The sequence below is a fragment of the Mauremys mutica genome, chromosome 1 (genome assembly GCF_020497125.1).
Source record: "Mauremys mutica isolate MM-2020 ecotype Southern chromosome 1, ASM2049712v1, whole genome shotgun sequence".
Classification (NCBI taxonomy): domain Eukaryota; kingdom Metazoa; phylum Chordata; order Testudines; family Geoemydidae; genus Mauremys; species Mauremys mutica.
The window spans coordinates 155976631-155994340 of NC_059072.1; the positions used below are offsets into that span (position 1 = coordinate 155976631).

General features: G+C 44.7%; 1 protein-coding gene across 1 annotated transcript in view; it reads left to right on the forward strand.

Moving 5' to 3' along the window:
* POLQ (DNA polymerase theta) overlaps positions 1-17710 on the forward strand; it is a 143399-nt gene that overhangs the window by 105031 nt on the left and 20658 nt on the right. Inside the window, exons 20-23 of the mRNA XM_045001059.1 lie at positions 925-1118; positions 3697-3834; positions 5835-6009; positions 15997-16126. Of these exons, the coding sequence (XP_044856994.1) occupies positions 925-1118; positions 3697-3834; positions 5835-6009; positions 15997-16126 (637 nt within the window). The remainder of the gene's footprint in view (positions 1-924; positions 1119-3696; positions 3835-5834; positions 6010-15996; positions 16127-17710) is intronic.

Sequence of the window (17710 nt, forward strand, 5' to 3'; positions counted from 1 at the left end):
TGCCTCTGCCGCATGCGCCGCCCCCACATCTCCCATTGGCCACAGGGTGAGGTCAGCGCACAGTACCCCCATGGCCATTTCTCCACCTAGGAGCAGCGGAGACCTATATCGCCACTTCCGGGGAGTCACACAGTGCCAGGTAGGGAGCCTGCTGACCCCGCCCCCAACCGGACTTTCAATGAAGATCAGAAATGCCGGTTTATAGAGTTCTCCGATTGGTAAAGTGCCAGATAACACAGCTTTTACTGGATCTAATATGAGGAAAATAATTGGGCTTTGAAATCTTTGTTCTGAGAAATAAACATGCTTTATGTCAAGGAGCTTAGGAAGTTCTGTGTTTGGGTTTTTTTTTATTTTATTTTATTTTTTCTGGAAAGTGTAGTGTTCCTTAATACAAGGCTCTATAACATTCCCTGATATAAGGCTCTCCATCTTCCAACTTCGTTGCACTCCATCACAAACATCTCCATATAATATGCTGCATATTTGGTTCTCAAGAATGGTCATATATATTGTTGAGACAAGGTGGGTAGGTTGTAGTATCTTTTATCGGATTCAATTTTGTTGGTGAGAGAGACAAGCTTTTGAGCTTACACAAAGCTCTTCTTAGGTAGGCCTTCAGGCCAGACCTGAAGAAGAGCTCTATGTGCACTCAAAGCTTGTCTTGCTTACTAACAGAAGTTGCTCAAATGGAATATATTATCTCACCCACCTTAGCTTTCTAATATCCTGGGGCCAATGCAGTTACAACACTGCATGCATAAATATTGTTGTCATCCTGAGATTAGAAATTTACAATGAGCATAAGCACCCATTGTAGTCTGAGTTTATAAATCTAGTTGATTTGGTATTTGCCAAATTCAGCTGAAATAGACCTTCCATTGATGTGTTAAACTCATTTCTTGGCTTTTCTACATATTTCAGATGTTTTCCATAAAGTGGAGATGCCCACCCAATACTGCTTGGCCCTGCTGGAACTGAATGGAATAGGTTTTAGCACAACAGAGTGTGAGACCCAAAAACATGTCATGCAAGCTAAACTGAATGAGATTGAGGCCCAGGCTTATCAAATGGCAGGCCACAGCTTCTCTTTGACCAGCCCTGATGACATTGCAGAGGTATTTCAAGGAGTTGGGTAGGCTGATTGGATCTGAGGGCTGTCAGATTAACTTCTCCTATATTTGGGTAAAAACCTTGGTGATGGAGTGTGTGTATGATGATCAGGAAATTGTACTTTAAGGAAAGACAGAAACCAAGTTTAATTCTGATCTAAGTTGGTTTTCCTTTTCAGCCATCATAGGCCCCAGTCCTGCAAGGTGCTGAGCACTTCCTACATGATATTCACCTCCCAGTGACTTCAGTGGAAGGTGAGGGTTTGCAGCACTTTGCAGCAGGGCTTTGGAGCGGAGCTCGGAGCTGGAGCGTGGAGCAGCTCCGGAGCAGTGGAGCTGCAGGTTTTTGCCTGGTGCTGGAGTGGAGCCGGAGCACAGCTCTAAAGCCCTGCTTTGCAGAATCAGATCTTTAATTTGTAAAGATGCTGTCTGCAGCCCATGATGTATGGGGTGTGCCACCTGTCAAATTGCTGCCAGAATGTTTTGGGCTAATACTGTGAGACTAGAGGCTTGTCTACATTCTGGCTTCCTGTGTGGGTACTTATTCCACACTAAAATTGCTTTTGTGCAATTTAAATTAATCCATTTGGATTAAGGTAAACTACACAAAGGCATTCTTAGTGCAGAATAAGACTGTCCACGCGGGGAGCTAGTGTGGAATAGCTATTTCACTTTAAAGTCACAATATACCTTATTTTGCTGTAGCTTCCCCATGTAGACAAGCCCTAGAGCTATTTCATTACTACATTAATATTGCCTGATTTCAAGACACATTGATGTTTGTATGCATGAGCTGTGACATCGCATGGTCTGACTGGTATATGAACTGATTTGTGTTGACCAGTTACTCCTGCCCTCGACATTTCAGGCACAAACAAATGGAAATCTTATTTTAAAAGTTTTGAAACAAGTGCGCTAAGCTTGTCAGAACCTGTAAACTCATTCATACAAATGAATCCTTCCAAAAAGACTCAAGGACATCAGTTATTGATAAATTCGCATATATATATAATACTTTTCGTCCAAATGGATGCTTTCTACACGTGCTGTGTGTGCTGATTACAGCAATAAATTGGAATTACCTTGCCGTTTCCTTTCGACCAGGACGAATTTTAACATTGCAAATGTTTAAGAAGTTTCAAACAGCTGCCATTTAAAAAGATGCAACAAAAATATTTCTTTCCTGCATATATGGAATTTACCCACAGAATAATACTGGTCTGAAACCAGTCCTGAACTAGTGATTAATGTAAGGTCCAATATTTTGTGACCAATCAGGGCTAAGAAATAAAATTAAACCTCTTTCAAAAATAACATTTCTGTGAAATGTAGTATGTACAGAATGATAATGATTTGATGCAAAGCTTTAGCACTCATTTGAGGTGATCCATATAATTCTGTTGTGGCTTCACCACTCATGAGTCATAGTTTAAGGCTAGAAGGGATCATCATATCTTCTGGTCTGACCCTCATATATTAACCAGGCCACTATCACCAACCAGTCACCTGTACACTAAACCCCCAAACTGGACTTAGACAAAAATATTACAGCCCTCAGGAGACTCAGCTATTTTGTGTCACAGGCAGAGAACAGGAGGAACTGAGGTGCACCAATATCTGAGGTCCCTGCAAGTAGGGAATTGGTTGAGAGATACCAAGGTTATCCTGGCAAATGACCCACACTCTGCAGAAGGAAGGGGAAACCTCCCAAGGTCACTGCTAGTCTGACCCAGGCAGAAAATTCCTTCCTGACCAACATATGGCAATCAGGTAGAGCCTGAGCACGTAAGCAAGAACCACCCAGCCAAAGATCTGAGAGAAAATTCTCTGTACCACATCAGATTACTGGCCTGGCCCAACCCACCCTACCCTGTGTCCCATCTCCAGCCATGGCCATCTCTGATGCTTTAGAAGGAGACACAAACAAATAAAAACTAAACCCAGAAATATGATCATTCTAATCTCATGCCAGTAAAACCTTTATGCTATACAAATGTGTGTGAAAATTACTTCCACTCATGCCTGCCAGCTCTAGAATGAAATGCAGCAGCTGTTAAATAGTGCAAAATATTACACAATAATTTAGGACAAGAATTGTGTATTATTAGTATTACTATTTATCATACTGTTACCATAGTGCCTGTGTATGTAATAAAAAATAAATACTTCTTCATGGCTAGTTTTTAACTCATGGAAATTTTTGGTAGAAAAACTCCAATATTCAAACTATTTGAAGCTATTCTGTAAATGGTAGTTGCCACCACATCCTTCAGTTCTGCAGTCTTGTCCTTGCTAACATTTTTTCTTTTCCCCTTCCTCTCCCGCCATCTCAATTACCTTATCTAGAAACAGAGCTCCCAAACTTTCAGGGTTAGAAAATGAGATTTTTAGACTACATTTTGTAGTTAATTAAAATAAGGAGGAACAGCTGAGGGTAACACAGTTCTTTAATCATCTTTTTAATTACCTGGAGCATTAGTGCTGTGCTTTGGTTAGCATATAGGCTATTTTAATGCTCAGAGTCATTTACTGTTTTCTTCTGGGATGAAAATATAGATACTTACTGAAATGTGGCCTCTTTTAGGTCTTGTTTTTGGAGCTGAAGTTGCCACCAAATGGAGACGTGAAAATACAAAGCAACAAGAAAACTCTGGGTTATACCAGAAGAGCTACTGCTAATGGAAACAGGATCAGGTTGGGCAAGCAGTTCAGTACAACCAAGGTACAGTTGAAGCATAGTTCTCATCTGAAAAATGACTGTCAAAAGAACTCCTTGTTACTTCACAGATCTGCTCCCTGTATGTATAAGAGTCAGATATGCTGATTCTTGACGAAATATAAATTTTCCTACCTTCTGCTTCTGTTAGCACTGGAGAACTATTCAGCTCTTGGGATGTGGGCTGGATTCTGTTCTGCCTTCTACAGCAACAGAATTTTAACCAAATGCCACTCTTCTTCCCTCAGTTACAACTGTGCCTTAGGAAGAGGCACAGCTGAGGTGTAAGCAAGGACATAGCTCTAAAACAGTAGATTTGGATGCGTTTAAGTCAGAGCTGAATATGGTGTGCAGCATTTACTGTAAGCCAGAAATAGCACCGATTTGAATTTTAGATCCCAGGTTAAATGTATAGGGCTAACGGTTGGAGAATCTCCCATCAGTGAGTCAGTTGTTCATCTTATTGTAAGTTGCTCAGATACAATGGTAATAAATGCAGTATAAATACCGAAGTAGATGCATAGAAAAAATATGGTTTAAGTGTAAATGGAGGAGATTTGCTTTGGGGTCATATACAAGTTTTTGTGTGGCAGAACATAGCTGATAGCTACGTGGGATAGCTCAGTGGTGGGGGAGGGATAGCTCAGTGGTTGTGAGTTCAATCCTTGAGGAGGCCACTTAGGGTTCTGGGGCAAAAATTGGTCCTGCTAGTGAAGGCAGGGGGCTGGACTTGATGACCTTTCGAGGTCCCTTCCAGTTTTAGGAGATTGGTATATCTCCAATTATTATGATGATGATGAATTTTCCCTGTGACCATTCCTGTGTTCTGTGCTTCATAGAATTAGCTTTCAGAAGCACAGACTTGTTGGGGTTTTGAAATTTTTATATTGGTAGCATGTAGAAGATCTAAGACCAACAACAGGACTGTCAGCTATTAACTGTTGTGGAACACAGTGCTCATCCTGATTGCCTGGAGCTAATTACTGCTTTTGTTGGACAAAACATATTAGCAGATTTTTGTGTTCCTTATTAACTTGTGGTGTTCTCCCAATATCCCTTTGCTCCCATGTGATAAGTGTGTTGACAAGCAAATACTGATCCCAGGAAACCTTCCAGCAGTGAGGAGATGAGGCTGTTAGTAGATTTTGCCTGATGTTCAGCACAGGTGTGGCACAGCAGAGGCAACACAAAGGGGTGAAGGGCAGAAATTAAGTGAGAATACACAACAAGGGTTGACTAACTTTTATGGTGCTGAATGCTGTACGGAACTGCTAGGAGCTCAGGGGCTGTACTCGTATATAAATGTGCATTATTATATGCCATCTTTTTTTGCTTTTGCCTGTACCTTCCTTGATCCATAAGTAGAAATTGCTGTTTGACTTCAACTGCAAGGTTTTAATTGCTAGTGGTCACTTTGTCCCAGGATGAGTGTGATCAAGGTCCTTGTTTCGGCACTCCTAATGTATAGATAAAAAAAAGCACAATGGTGTAAGAACAGGAAGGAGGAGAGTTCATGCTGGGAGAGAGGAAACAACACAGGGATGGTGCAAGTGATAATTTCATGTGACTTATTTGATGAAGCAAGTATCGGGGGTAGCCGTGTTAGTCTGTATCCACAAAAACAAGGAGGAGTCCAGTGTCACCTTAAAGACTAGTAGATTTATTTGGGCATAAGCTTTCGTGGGTAAAAAACCTCACTTCAGATGCATGAATCAGACTCTAAAAATTTTATTTAGGATTCAAGACACAAGTTAATAGTAATAATTGTTTCTCTGGCTGCATGTTACATCAGCTACGTATCATGGCATTCTTGCTGCCCATACAGCAAATGTAAGTGGAGCTAATGTTCATATAATATTGAGATGTGACTAGAAAAATTGAAGACTACTGTAAGTATATCACTCCCTGTAGATTAGGATTTATCTTCTCTGCAGAACTGAAGAAACTCTTTTTGTAGAACTTGTAAGACAGCTAATAATATATCTGTTCTGCTGTTACCTTTGTAGGATGCTTTGGAAAAATTAAAGGCCTTACACCCATTACCGGGCCTGATTCTAGAATGGAAGAGGATCACCAATGCAATGACCAAAGTGGTGTTTCCACTGCAGAGGGAGAAACGTTTGAATCCTGCACTGGGGATGGAGAGGATCTATCCTATATCTCAGACTCACACTGCTACAGGTAATAAGATGTATATGAAATCTTTTATGATCACAGACTGTGACAACCTCTGTGGGTGAAGAGGAAGAGCTTAGTATGTTCAATATCTAACTTTCCAACCAAACTAACGATGACTGTTTTAAATACAGAAGAGTGCTAATTTGTATTAAAATTAGAGCCTTTAAAATTCTGTGTAACTTTGCACTCTTCCAGCAATATTACTAGAATGTTGCGAGTGTGTGAACATGTACGTTTCTGGTGTATCCCCACAGATAGTTGCAGCATTTGGTGAGGTCTTCAATGTTTAAAACATTTCTGGGGCACCTTCCATATGAGGATCTCAAGTTACTTCAAAAACGCTAATTAAATTAGCCATCCTCCTTCCCTAGAGTATTATCCCAACTTTACAGGTATGGAAATTGAGGCACAAAGCAGGGATGTCACTTATCTAAGGTCCCACAGAATCAGTGGCAGAGGTGGGAAGAGAACTCATGAGTGTTGACTCCCAGATGTTGCACTTTACCCACAGAACTATTTGGTTTTATTAAATATCACCTTTGACTATCATGGATGAGCTGACATTCTTTGTATGTGGTTATGTACTTGCTTTTTCCTTTTCTTATGGGTGGATGTAGTCCTGACTGCGTTTATATAGTAATGCCATAAATATAACATATATAATAAAAGTATAATGTTTATAATATTACCGTATTTTTTTGTACTTGTGTTTAAGCTTTCTTACTGTGCTCTTGATCTTTAGATTCTGTAGCATGAAAATCTTTTAGGTAACATTTGAATAATTAAAAAATAGAGCTATGAAGATCTGTAAATGTTCTTATGGGAAGACCCTGCAAGCAGATCCCATTACTCCCTTCCCTTCTTTCAATGTTTTGGCCCTCTGGCACCATTCTCCATCTTTTTGTTCTTCCTCCACTCCACCTTTCGACTGCCCTCATGAGGCGAGTAGACAGGATGCCTGTAAGTGCCACTGGCCGTGGATACAAATACAGTGGGACAATGTTTCCATGCTAAACACTTTCTCTATTTTTTCCGTCCTTTCATTTTTCCCCACATATTTCTATACACAAGGAAGCAGTATGGTCTTGTGTATAGGGTACTGAACTGGGAATAAGGAGGCCTGGGTTTTTCTTTGCTGATCTGCCACTGAGTTGCTGTATGACATTGGGCGAGTCATTCACTTCTCAGTACTTTCCCTGGTTCAAAGGAATTTTAAAAAAAATACTTTTTGATCTACAGATGAAAAGCCCTATCTAAGAGCTTGGCATCAGTCTTCTTGTACACTGCCAGATATATTGCCAGGTATCAGAAACTCAGTGCAGGATATGGATATCCATTATTTTTGTATGAGAAGAGAACACCACAAAAATATAAGCCTATGAATGGAAATCTGTAATGATTTAAAATCAACATGGTTATGTTTTCTACGTAAAATGCGGGCATGTTCCAAAAAGATGCACACTTACTTATGGTACATCTATACATGAGGAGACTGTGCTGTTTGTCACAGTGGCCTGACAGTAAAGTCTTTCTACGTAACCATCCCAACCTTGTGTCACTGTGTTTTTTGGTCTCTGGAATGGTGTTCATGGGCTTTGGAGGGAGCTGTGATCCTTGCAGTGGGAGATATTTTACTTCTTGGGGGAAAACGGCCCCACCCACACACACCTTAGCAGAATTTCTATGCTGCTTTGCAGAAAATGGCAGGGAAGCCGGAAGTGGAAGTGGGGGAACGACCATGAGTGCAGTTTGGGGGAGGGGGGATTTCCTCCCCAAACAGAGGTGAGGCATGGGGGGAAACACAGGGTTACATGCCACTGCCTGCCCCCCCTCATTTCTGCAAGCGCAAAGCTGCCCAGCTGAAGGAGGTTGGGTCTCAGGTCCACTGACTCTGCAGCTGAACTCCACCTCCTGAGTCCTAGTGTCAGTTGTGCTCCCCTTCTGTGTGCTGGGAGTCTTTCTGCTTTCCTGCAACAGAAGAGTGCCTGTGGTGGGGCTGAGTAAGGGGAGGCGGGGGGAATGAGGGAACAGGGGAAGAGGCAGTGGGGAAGAAAGGGGGGGTGGAATAGGGCATGGGGAGGGGAATGTGGAAGTGAGGGGATGGGGCAGTGGGATGAGATGGGGAAGAAAAGGGGATAGGAGAATCGCAGGGGGACTTGGGAGCCCAGCATGCAGGTTCCTCCATTAAGTAGGCCCATCAAACCCTCACCCTGACAAGCCCCCTACCCCCACCCTACTGAACCCCAACCAACTGCACCTGGATCCCCAACCCATCAAGCCCCACTCCCCCAGCACCCGAACCCCACTCACTGAGCCCCATACACCCAGACCTCCCACCCGCACTGAACCCCACCTCCCTCTATGCAGACAACTCCTGCTGAGCCCCAACCACCTTCACCTGGATCCCCTGCAGAGTTCCATTGCCCCGCACCTGGAAACCCCCAATCAGCCCGTTCATCCAGATCTCCCACTGAGCCACCTGCACCCAGCTTGCCCACACAGAAACCTCTCATCCCACACCTGAATCCCCTGGAGTTATTTCCTGTGTCTGTCAAGCTCCACTCACCCCCGGTCCCCCCCAGTGTGCCTTGTCCCCGCTCCTCTGCCTACCTCCAAGCACTTCCCGCTGCCAAACAGCTGTTTGGTGGCACTTAGCACTTTCCAGGAGGGAGGGGGGGAGGAGCGGGGAGCTGCATGCTCAGGGAGGAGGGCGGGGCAAGGGCAGGGATTTGGGGGTGGGAAAGGGTTGGGAAGAGGCAGGGCAGGGCTGGGGCCTCATGGAAGGGGTGGAGTCGGGGCATGGCCAGGGCAGCTGGGAGGGCTTTTGTACCTTTATATGAAAAGGTGTCAGTGATGTGGCCCTTGGGCCAATGTTCTAGTCCTCATGTAGCCCTCATAGTGATTTGAGTTTGAGATCCCTGATTTAGACCATTCCTGACAGGTGTATGTCTAACCTGCTCTTAAAAATCTCCAATGATGGAGATTCCACAACCTCCCTAGGCAATTTATTGCAGTGCATACTGCTGTGCTTTCCTGGGTGGCAGTGAGGGAAAAGAGTCAAATCACTGTGGCAAAAGCCATCTTCTCTGCCCCCAACATCAAAAAGGGCAGAGAAAAAGTACTATATCTCGGCCCAACGGTTTGAGTACATGTACTCTCACCCTCCCCCTGGCTCACTGATGGTCGCTGCCGCCAATGAATGAGACAGATGGGCAAACTAGTCTGAGCCACCTGTCAGGAGTTGGGCCCGCTGATTAAACAAACAAAAATCTACCTGACCCAGTTCAGAGAATAGAGTCCATAGGCACAGTTTTTGACTCTACTGAGGCCAGAGCTACCTACTGGAGACCCAATTCCAAGCTATGTCAGAGTTCATCGAATGCATCAGAGCCCATCCGCTCACGACTGCCCGGGTATCCAGCATGTACTCACATAGTCCGGCATGCAGACCCCTACAGATGTGGTTGGCATTGGTCTATGCCCCTGGTGGACACCATTTGGATTTCCATTGAATGTTCTGTCCTCTCTAACTTGGTGGACAGAACTGTGACCGGTGTTGGCAGGGGTTCCCTTTGTAGCCTCACTCCCATTGGTGATGTCGGTCTCTGATGCCTTGGATCTGGGGTGGGGAGCCCACCTTGGTAACCTCAATACACTGGGCCTCTGGTCCCAGGAGGATCATTCTCTCCATATAAACGTAAGGGAGCTCAAGGTGATACATTTGGCCTGTCAGGCATTCCTAACATACCGAAAGGGCAGAATGGTGCAGATCTTGATGGACAATACTGTTGCGATGTTCTACATCAACAAGCAAGGCGGAGACCACTTGTATGCCGTGTCAAGAGGCTCTCTGGCTGTGGAACTTCTGTGTGCAGCATGCCATTCATCTCTAGGCGTCACACCTCCCGGGAGCCTGGAAATCTGGTGGATCTCCTGAGTAGGTCCTTCTCTCCACAAGTGGTCACTCCACCAGAGGTGGTCAACGTGATCCCCCAGAGGTGGAGGACTCCCCAGGCAGTCCTGTTTGCATCCATACTGAACAGGAAATGTCAACAGTTTTGCTCAATTTGTGGTCTCGCCAAAGGCTCCTTGTCCAATGCCTTTTTGCTCCCGTGGACGGGGGTGCTTGTATACGCTTTTCCACCAATACCTCTGGTGCACAAGGTCCTCTTGAAGGTCAAGAGAGACAAGGTGAGAATCAGCATAGTGACTCCGGCATGGCCGCACCATCATTGGTTTGGCACACTTATGGATCTCTCCATAGCAGCCCTGCTGGAACTCCTGCTCCAGCCGGACTTATTCTCACAGAACCAGGGCTGTCTGATCCCCTCCCCACATCCCAAACCTAGTGTCCTTTCATCTGACAGCATGGCTTCTGTGTGAATGCAGAGGAATGGGCATGCTTGGCGCAGATCCAGTGCATCCTGCTGGGTAGCAGGTAGCCCTCCACCAGTGCGACCTACCTGGCCAAGTGAAAACGTTTTACGTATTGGGCCTCAGGCCGGGGAGTTTCCCCCTCCAGGTCTTCGCTGCAATCCATATTGGACTACCTGCTTCACCTCAAACTCCGGGGCCTGGCCCTTTCATCAATTAAGGTGCACTTGGCATCTATCTCAGCCTTCCATCTTCTGATCCAGGACAAATTGATCTTCTCTCACAAAATGACGCTCAGGTTTCTGAAAGGCTTGGAGAGGCTCTTACCCTCAAGTCTGCGACCCAATCCCTCATTGGGACTTAAATCTGGTTCTCTCTCAGTTCACGGGTCCCCCCCCTTGAGCCACTGACATCCTGCTCCTTGCTGCTCCTCTTGTGGAAGGTCGCCTTCTTGGTAGTGATCACCTCGGCCCAAAGGGTCGTGACTGCCTATTCCACCAGAGTGCAGACTTCTTCAGCAGCCTTCGTTGCGCAGGTACCAATTCAAGATATTTGAAGAGCTGCCACCTGGTCTTCAATCCATACCTTTGTGTCCCACTACGCTATCACCCAGCAGGCCCAGGATGACACCAGCTTTGGCAGAGCAGTGTTGCAAGCAACATGACTGTGAACTCTGAGCCCACCTCCAGGGACACTGCTTGTGAGTCACCTAACATGGAATAGAGACGAGCAAGCACTTGAAGAAGAAAAAACAGTTACCTACCTTTTGTAACCGGTCTTCAAGTTGTGTTGCTCATGTCCATTCCATGATCTGCCCTCTGTGACACTGCACTCTATATAATTTTATAAAAATATGCTAATGAGTGTGAATATAATGTAACTGGGATATGCTTCATACAAAAGGTCTCTTGTAAGGTATCATTGCAAAGCTTATAATCTACTGATTGTGTTTATCCTATTTGTATGGATGTATCATTCTTGTATTTGAAACTAGAAATATGAAATATAACTCTGAGGGCCTATTGTAATTATGCAAAGTGTGGGCCATTGATGGTGGTTTGGAATCTTGATAGCTCCCATCAACCAGGACAATTGTCTGTAGATGGCTGTTTTACTTGTAAGTCTTCCTGTATATGTGTGTGCTGGCAAGTGGGTAATTAAGTCTTACAGTGACATGTGATCATGTCACATGAACTGGAATCCATCTTTAACCTGGTGCTTTTCCATTTAGAAGGAGGAGTGGGAGCCCAGAGAGGGATAAAGGTTTCCCGCCTTATGCAAATATATATAAGTGGGTGGAACAGAACAGAGGGGGGCTGCAATCATGAGAAATCCCCTAGCTACCACCTGAGCTGGAACAAGGACTGTACCGGGGGAAGGATTGGGCACAGACTGGAAGGCGTCCGGTCTGTGATAGAAGCATATTGAAACGTATCTCTAAGGGTGAGCTTTTATCTGTATTCAGTTTTCTTACTGTATTAGGTTTAGAGTTGTGTGTGTTATTTTATTTTGCTTGGTAATTCACTTTGTTCTGTCTGTTATTACTTGGAACCACTTAAATCCTACTTTTTGTATTTAATAAAATCACTTTTTACTCATTAATTAACCCAGAGTATGTATTAATACCTTGGGGTGAGGGTGGGGGGCCAACAGCTGTGCATAGCGCTCTATCAGTGTTATAGGAGGCAAACAAATATGAGTTTACCTTGTATAAGCTTTATACAGGGTAAAATGGATTTATTTGTGGTTTGGACCCCATTGGGAACTGGGCATGTGAGTGTGGGAGACAAGAACACTTCTTAAACTGCTTTCAATTAAGTTTGCAGTTTGTGGGACGTGGTTCAGACCTGGGTCTGTGTTTTGTGTCTGGCAAGCGTGTCTGGCACAGCCAGGCAGGGCTCTGAAGTCCCAAGCTGGCAGTGAAAGCAGGGGCAGAAGTAGTCTTGGCACATCAGTTGGCAGCCCCAAGGGGGTTTCTGTGATCCAACCCGTCACACTCTCCTTCCCCGTTGTCGGAGTTGCCGGCAAGAAGGAACTGAGAGGGCATAGGGCCAGTGGTGCCCCATATACCGGCGCATGAACCTGAGGCTCTAGGGGACACTAGAGCCATCCCTATGGATACCACTAAGGCAGGCCTGCACAACTCATAAAGCGGCGAGTGCCATATTACTCCAAAGAAAACAGTTGATGGCCGAACCCCCCCCCAGTGCCGCCAAGCCCCCCAAAACACAACACTCCCCCCCAGTGCCGTCCAGCCCCCCTGAAATACTCCTTCCTCCTGCCACCCCCCAGCACTGCCCGCCCCATGGAAACAAACCCTCCTTCCCCAGCACTGCCCCACCTTGGTAATCTGTTATAGTGGGCCCCTAAGGTAGTATAATTAAGGTAAAAGAAAAAATGTCTTTTTGCTAGAAGTAGAACAAGCTCTTCCCTCAGCTTTATCAATTGCCCTGTTGAATGAATGAGGAAGGCGTGGAAGGCAGCACCTCCAGACATCTGTAACCCTTGGAGAGGGGATGGGAGCAAGACCAGATCAGTAGAACAGGTCAGCCACTGACTCCTCGCTTGCCTCCTCAGCCCCCCCACCTCCCCCGGCTCACCAACTCAACCCCCATCACTGCCTGCCCACCCGCCCACCTCTTCAGCCCCCCTCTCTCACCTGCCGCTTGCTTACTCACCCCCTGCGGGCTGCACAATGAGCCCACCTACTCACCCCCCGTGGGCCGCACAGTGAGTCCACGTGGGCCGCATGTTGTGCAGGCCTGCACTAAGGGAAAAATTTCTGGCAGCCATCCATGTGGCCACACACACACACCTAACATGGAATGGACATGAGCAACACATCTCGAAGAACAGATAGGTAGGTAGAAAGGTAGGTAACTGGGTTTTTTTCCGGGTGTTGGGGTTTCCTGATGTGAAAGGCTATGGTAAAATATATTTGAAAAACAAACACACACAGGAGTTCCTAACTTGCCTAGCACCAGAATGTTAAAAGCAGTGTTTATCTCTAGAGTACGAGGCGCATTCTAACAGTATGCAGGAAAATATGAATTTCAATTCAATGTTTTTTAGTATGTAACATCACTCAGTTGGAGCAACACCTAGAGTAGGCCTTCTGAAGCTTTGGGAGGGGTGAGGATTTCTGCAAAAGCTGAAATAAGAAAAATACAAATTTAAGAATTAGCATAGGATAACATTTGTTTATCCTTTTCAGAGTTCAGGTTTTAACCCTGTGTTGAATATTAAAATCCACTCTTTCTGGAAACTGTAAATCGGTTATGTAGGAGATGAAGTCATAAAAGAAATGGTCAAATGCAATGGAGGATGATTTCTTCAGAGGATCAGAGTGTGCATCCTTTTAAAGCTTTGAGGACCATCATCTATTCTGCCTGTCAAACCTGATTCTCAGCAGATTTGTTCCACGTGAAGTCCCCTCAGATTTTTACATAAATTGAAAAGCAGCAGGCAGTGTTTCATAGGTGCAGCTGAGTTACTAGTGAAGAAGCTGTCTGTCTGGATACAAGATCCAGGAATACTTTAATCTGTGTCTTATTTTCATCTCTAATATATCTGTCTGCCTCCCACAACCACGGGTATCTCTGTACTCTATTGGTGTCAGGGATAAGTCTATGTATTTTTACTTTAATATTTTATTGTGTTCACTGACCCAGCACCCAAAAGTGGTGAAGTTTGCTTTCATCTCCATAGCCACCCCTGCTTTTCAAGTACATCATGATCTTGCATAAAATAAGCAAAACTTCTCATGGAACTGAAACTTGGTTTGAAAATTTTCAGTTCATTTTCTTACTATATTATATTCATTCATTGTTGATTTATTAGACGCACGTGTCCAAAACTCCAAGTGCGCTAGTAATTTAAAAAATCCCCACCAGCACTCTGCTGAATGAGTACAAAATGCTGCGACATTTCACAGGGTAGAGTCTGTGTCCCCTCAGTTCTCCAACCCTGGAACGGCTCTTACATTGCTTTGGTGTAAGAACACTCACTCTTGGCCTGTTCACACACAACTTCCAGGATGTAAAATCACTCCCAGTTGTGTTACATGAATGCTCTGGCTAGCCAGTCATGAATTAAACTGCAGAGCAACACCAGCAAGCTTTCTAATCCCAGACTTTCCCCCAGAAATATGCATCGTGTATTGTTCAGCACACTGCTGAACAATGCAAGCTCATAGAAAGTCTATTTCATCAAAGGAAAATGATATGCACCAGACTTGTTATCCCAAATGGAGATTCCCACACACTTCAACCAAACACAATGGCTAAGATAAAACAATACGATAAGTTTATTAACTACAGGAAGTTAGATTTTAAGTGATTACAAGTAATGATGCATGAAAGTCAGGATTGGCTACAAAAGATATAAAAGGGTAAAACGCAGGCTAATATCTAACTTAACAAGCTAAGTAACTTTAAAAACAAAGGTTTTGACTCACCGTATGTTAACAGCAGTCTGTACTGGCTGAAAAGCTGTCCAGCCAGGACCACCCCTCCCCCAGTTCAATGATGATCAAGAGCTTTGAAGATAAGCCTTTTACACTACATCTTTAGCTTGGCTGATTTTGCCTCTGTGTTGGAGGGGTCTCTGATCAGTGCATTTGTTATGTAGAGTTTGGGCTGAACTATTGAAATATAACAGACCAGATAAGGATGGGCTGTCACCCTGCAAGGATGCTGTCAAGTACATCTTTCTGTGTGTTTGTGACCTCTTTTAAATCCTCAAAAATCACTGTGTTCAGTCAAGGTGCACCTGGCAGGCATTTTGGCATTCAAGGCAGGTTGGTCTTTGCCCACTGCATGACAGCGTGGTTCCTGAAAGGCCTGGAGTGCCTTTACCTGTATGTTCGGGACGTGGCTCCCCTTTAGGACCTGAATCTTGTGATGTCAAGGCTCATGGGTCCCCGCTTCGAGCCCCTTGCTTCCCGCTCCCTCCTGCTTCTCTCCTGGAAAGTCTCCTTCTTAGTCACTATAACTTCGGCCTGTGGGGTGTACAAAATCAGGGCACTCACGTTGGAACTGCTTTACACGATCCAACTGCGTCTGCACCCGGCTTTTCTGTCTAAGATCTTCTCCCAGTTCCATACTGGTCAAGACATACCTGCCGGTCCTTTGTTCAAAGTTGCACACAATGGATGAGGAACGCAGGTTGCATACCCTGGACGTCAGATGGGCCCTGGCCGTCTACATAGATAGAACAAAACAGTTCTGTAAGGCAACACAGTTGTTCGTTGCTGTTGCAGATAGGATGAAGGGTTGCCCAGTGTGTACCCAAATATCATCATTGTGGATCACGGCCTGCATCCGCTACTGTTATCAGCTGGTGAAGGTGCCCCCCACCAGTGATAGTGACAGCTCATTCCACTAGGGCGCAGGCGTCCTCGGCAGCCTTCCTTGCTCAGGTGCCGATCCAAGAAATTTGTCAGGCCAAGACTTGGCCGTTTATAGTTCAGAAAGCAGTGATTTTGACACATGGATTTCCTTTATTTTCTGCTCTGCACAAAAATGTGTATGTGTGTATGTTCAGATGTATGCTATGTTTGCATTTAGCAGTTTCCTCCTTGGTCATTATTTTCTTCTTGCTCTTATTTCATTTTAGGTCGCATAAGCTTCATAGAACCTAATATCCAGAATGTGCCGAAAGACTTTGAGATTGAAATGCCAACCTTGGTTGAAGAGAGCCCACCGTCCCAAGCACGAAGGTGTGGCGCTACTTTTCCTGGGGGCAGGTAGGAATGTGGCCAGCGGCGATTCCACTTGTGCTATTTCTGTTAACTTGATTGCCTTGTCGTTTTCTGGTAATTGCCCACCTGACCAGCCTGCGGTAATTCTCCTAACTCTTGGCTCCTAACCTGGTCCTTTAAAGCGTCTTTATTAGACAGCTCTGATGTAGCTAAATGAGATGATGATTCCAAACCCTGCATGGCAAATCCCTGATTCAGTGGCTTAACTGGGGAATTTTCGCTGAAGAGATTTTCTCTGTACCCCCACCCCACTAGCCACTCCTACCTTCTCCATCTGCCTTTAAAAAATTTTTTCCATGACCTCCTGAATCCTTTTCATTTCCTGTAGTCTCTGCTCGAAAGAAGAGAGAAACCAGAAAGGAAAGTAAGGAAACTAACAAGGATTTAATAGAAAGTGGGTGGTGTCTTTCCTCTCTCCATTTTGTTTAGCTCTTCCCAGGCTAAGGAATTTGACTTTAATCTTAAGGGGAGATTTTTTCACTCTGCTAAACTGATTGCTAGAGTCTCTCTTACTTGGAAACTAAGGACTCAGAAGTCCTTTCAGAGCACCTGAATAGGGGAGCCTTGCATGAATGGCTGGTCACTAAGTTCTAACAATGTCACTACTGTGGTGGTAATGTGGTGATACACAGCTGGATTCAGTGCCACCTTCTGCCACTGATGGGCTTCAGGTGGACTGGAGCAGCTCCAGCCCCCAGAGGCTGCCACCGTGGGACTTTTAGCTTCTCTGCAGAGGAAAAGCAGAGAATACAGACTTCTTTGGGCTATTTTTGTTCCGCATTACAAAGGAAAAACAATGTTTCCTGCATATGGTCCCTGCTGCTTCTGCTCCTGCTTTTATAGCCCCAATAACAAGTGTGTGTGACAAGGTTGGTGAGGTAATATCTTTTACTGGAGAAGTTGGTCCAATAAAAGCTATTACCTCACCCATCTTGTTTCTCTAATATCTTGGGGCGAACCTGGCTACAACACTGTGTACAAGTGTGCGTGTGTGCACATTTGAGTGTGTTGTGATGGGTGTTGGGTAGGAGTGAGCCTACAGGGAGTTAGGTTGCAGGGGAATGTGTGTTCTGAGCCTGAGGGTGGTGGGTGGGAGAAGGTTCAAATTTGAAGGCGGTTGTCACGGTTACAGAGCTAGCTTTTTGGTTTCTTTGAATGCATTAACCTCACGTCTTGGGCCTTGAATCCTTACCTGTTTCAGGGTGGAATTTTGCAACTTTCCCACTCCTTGACCAGGACCTAGGTGCAGTCCCCTCTGGGTACCAACCATTTATCACCCCGCAGACTCATGTGAGCTTGGGCATCAGGGTGGATAATAATCAGGTTTTTAAAATAAGATCTTTTTATTTAAATCATTTTTTATTTCATTTTACATTAAATATAGGTTTATTTTTAAAAAATAAACCTATATATTTAAAATCAAATTTGAAATTGACACCTATGCTAAGGCCTAAACTTACTATAATCTATTAAAATGATTTAAATTAATGTAAAAAAAATTAGGCACTACATATTTGCTGCCAAGTTTTAAAGAAAGCCAAACCATGGAACTGGTGGAAGTCACTGGCT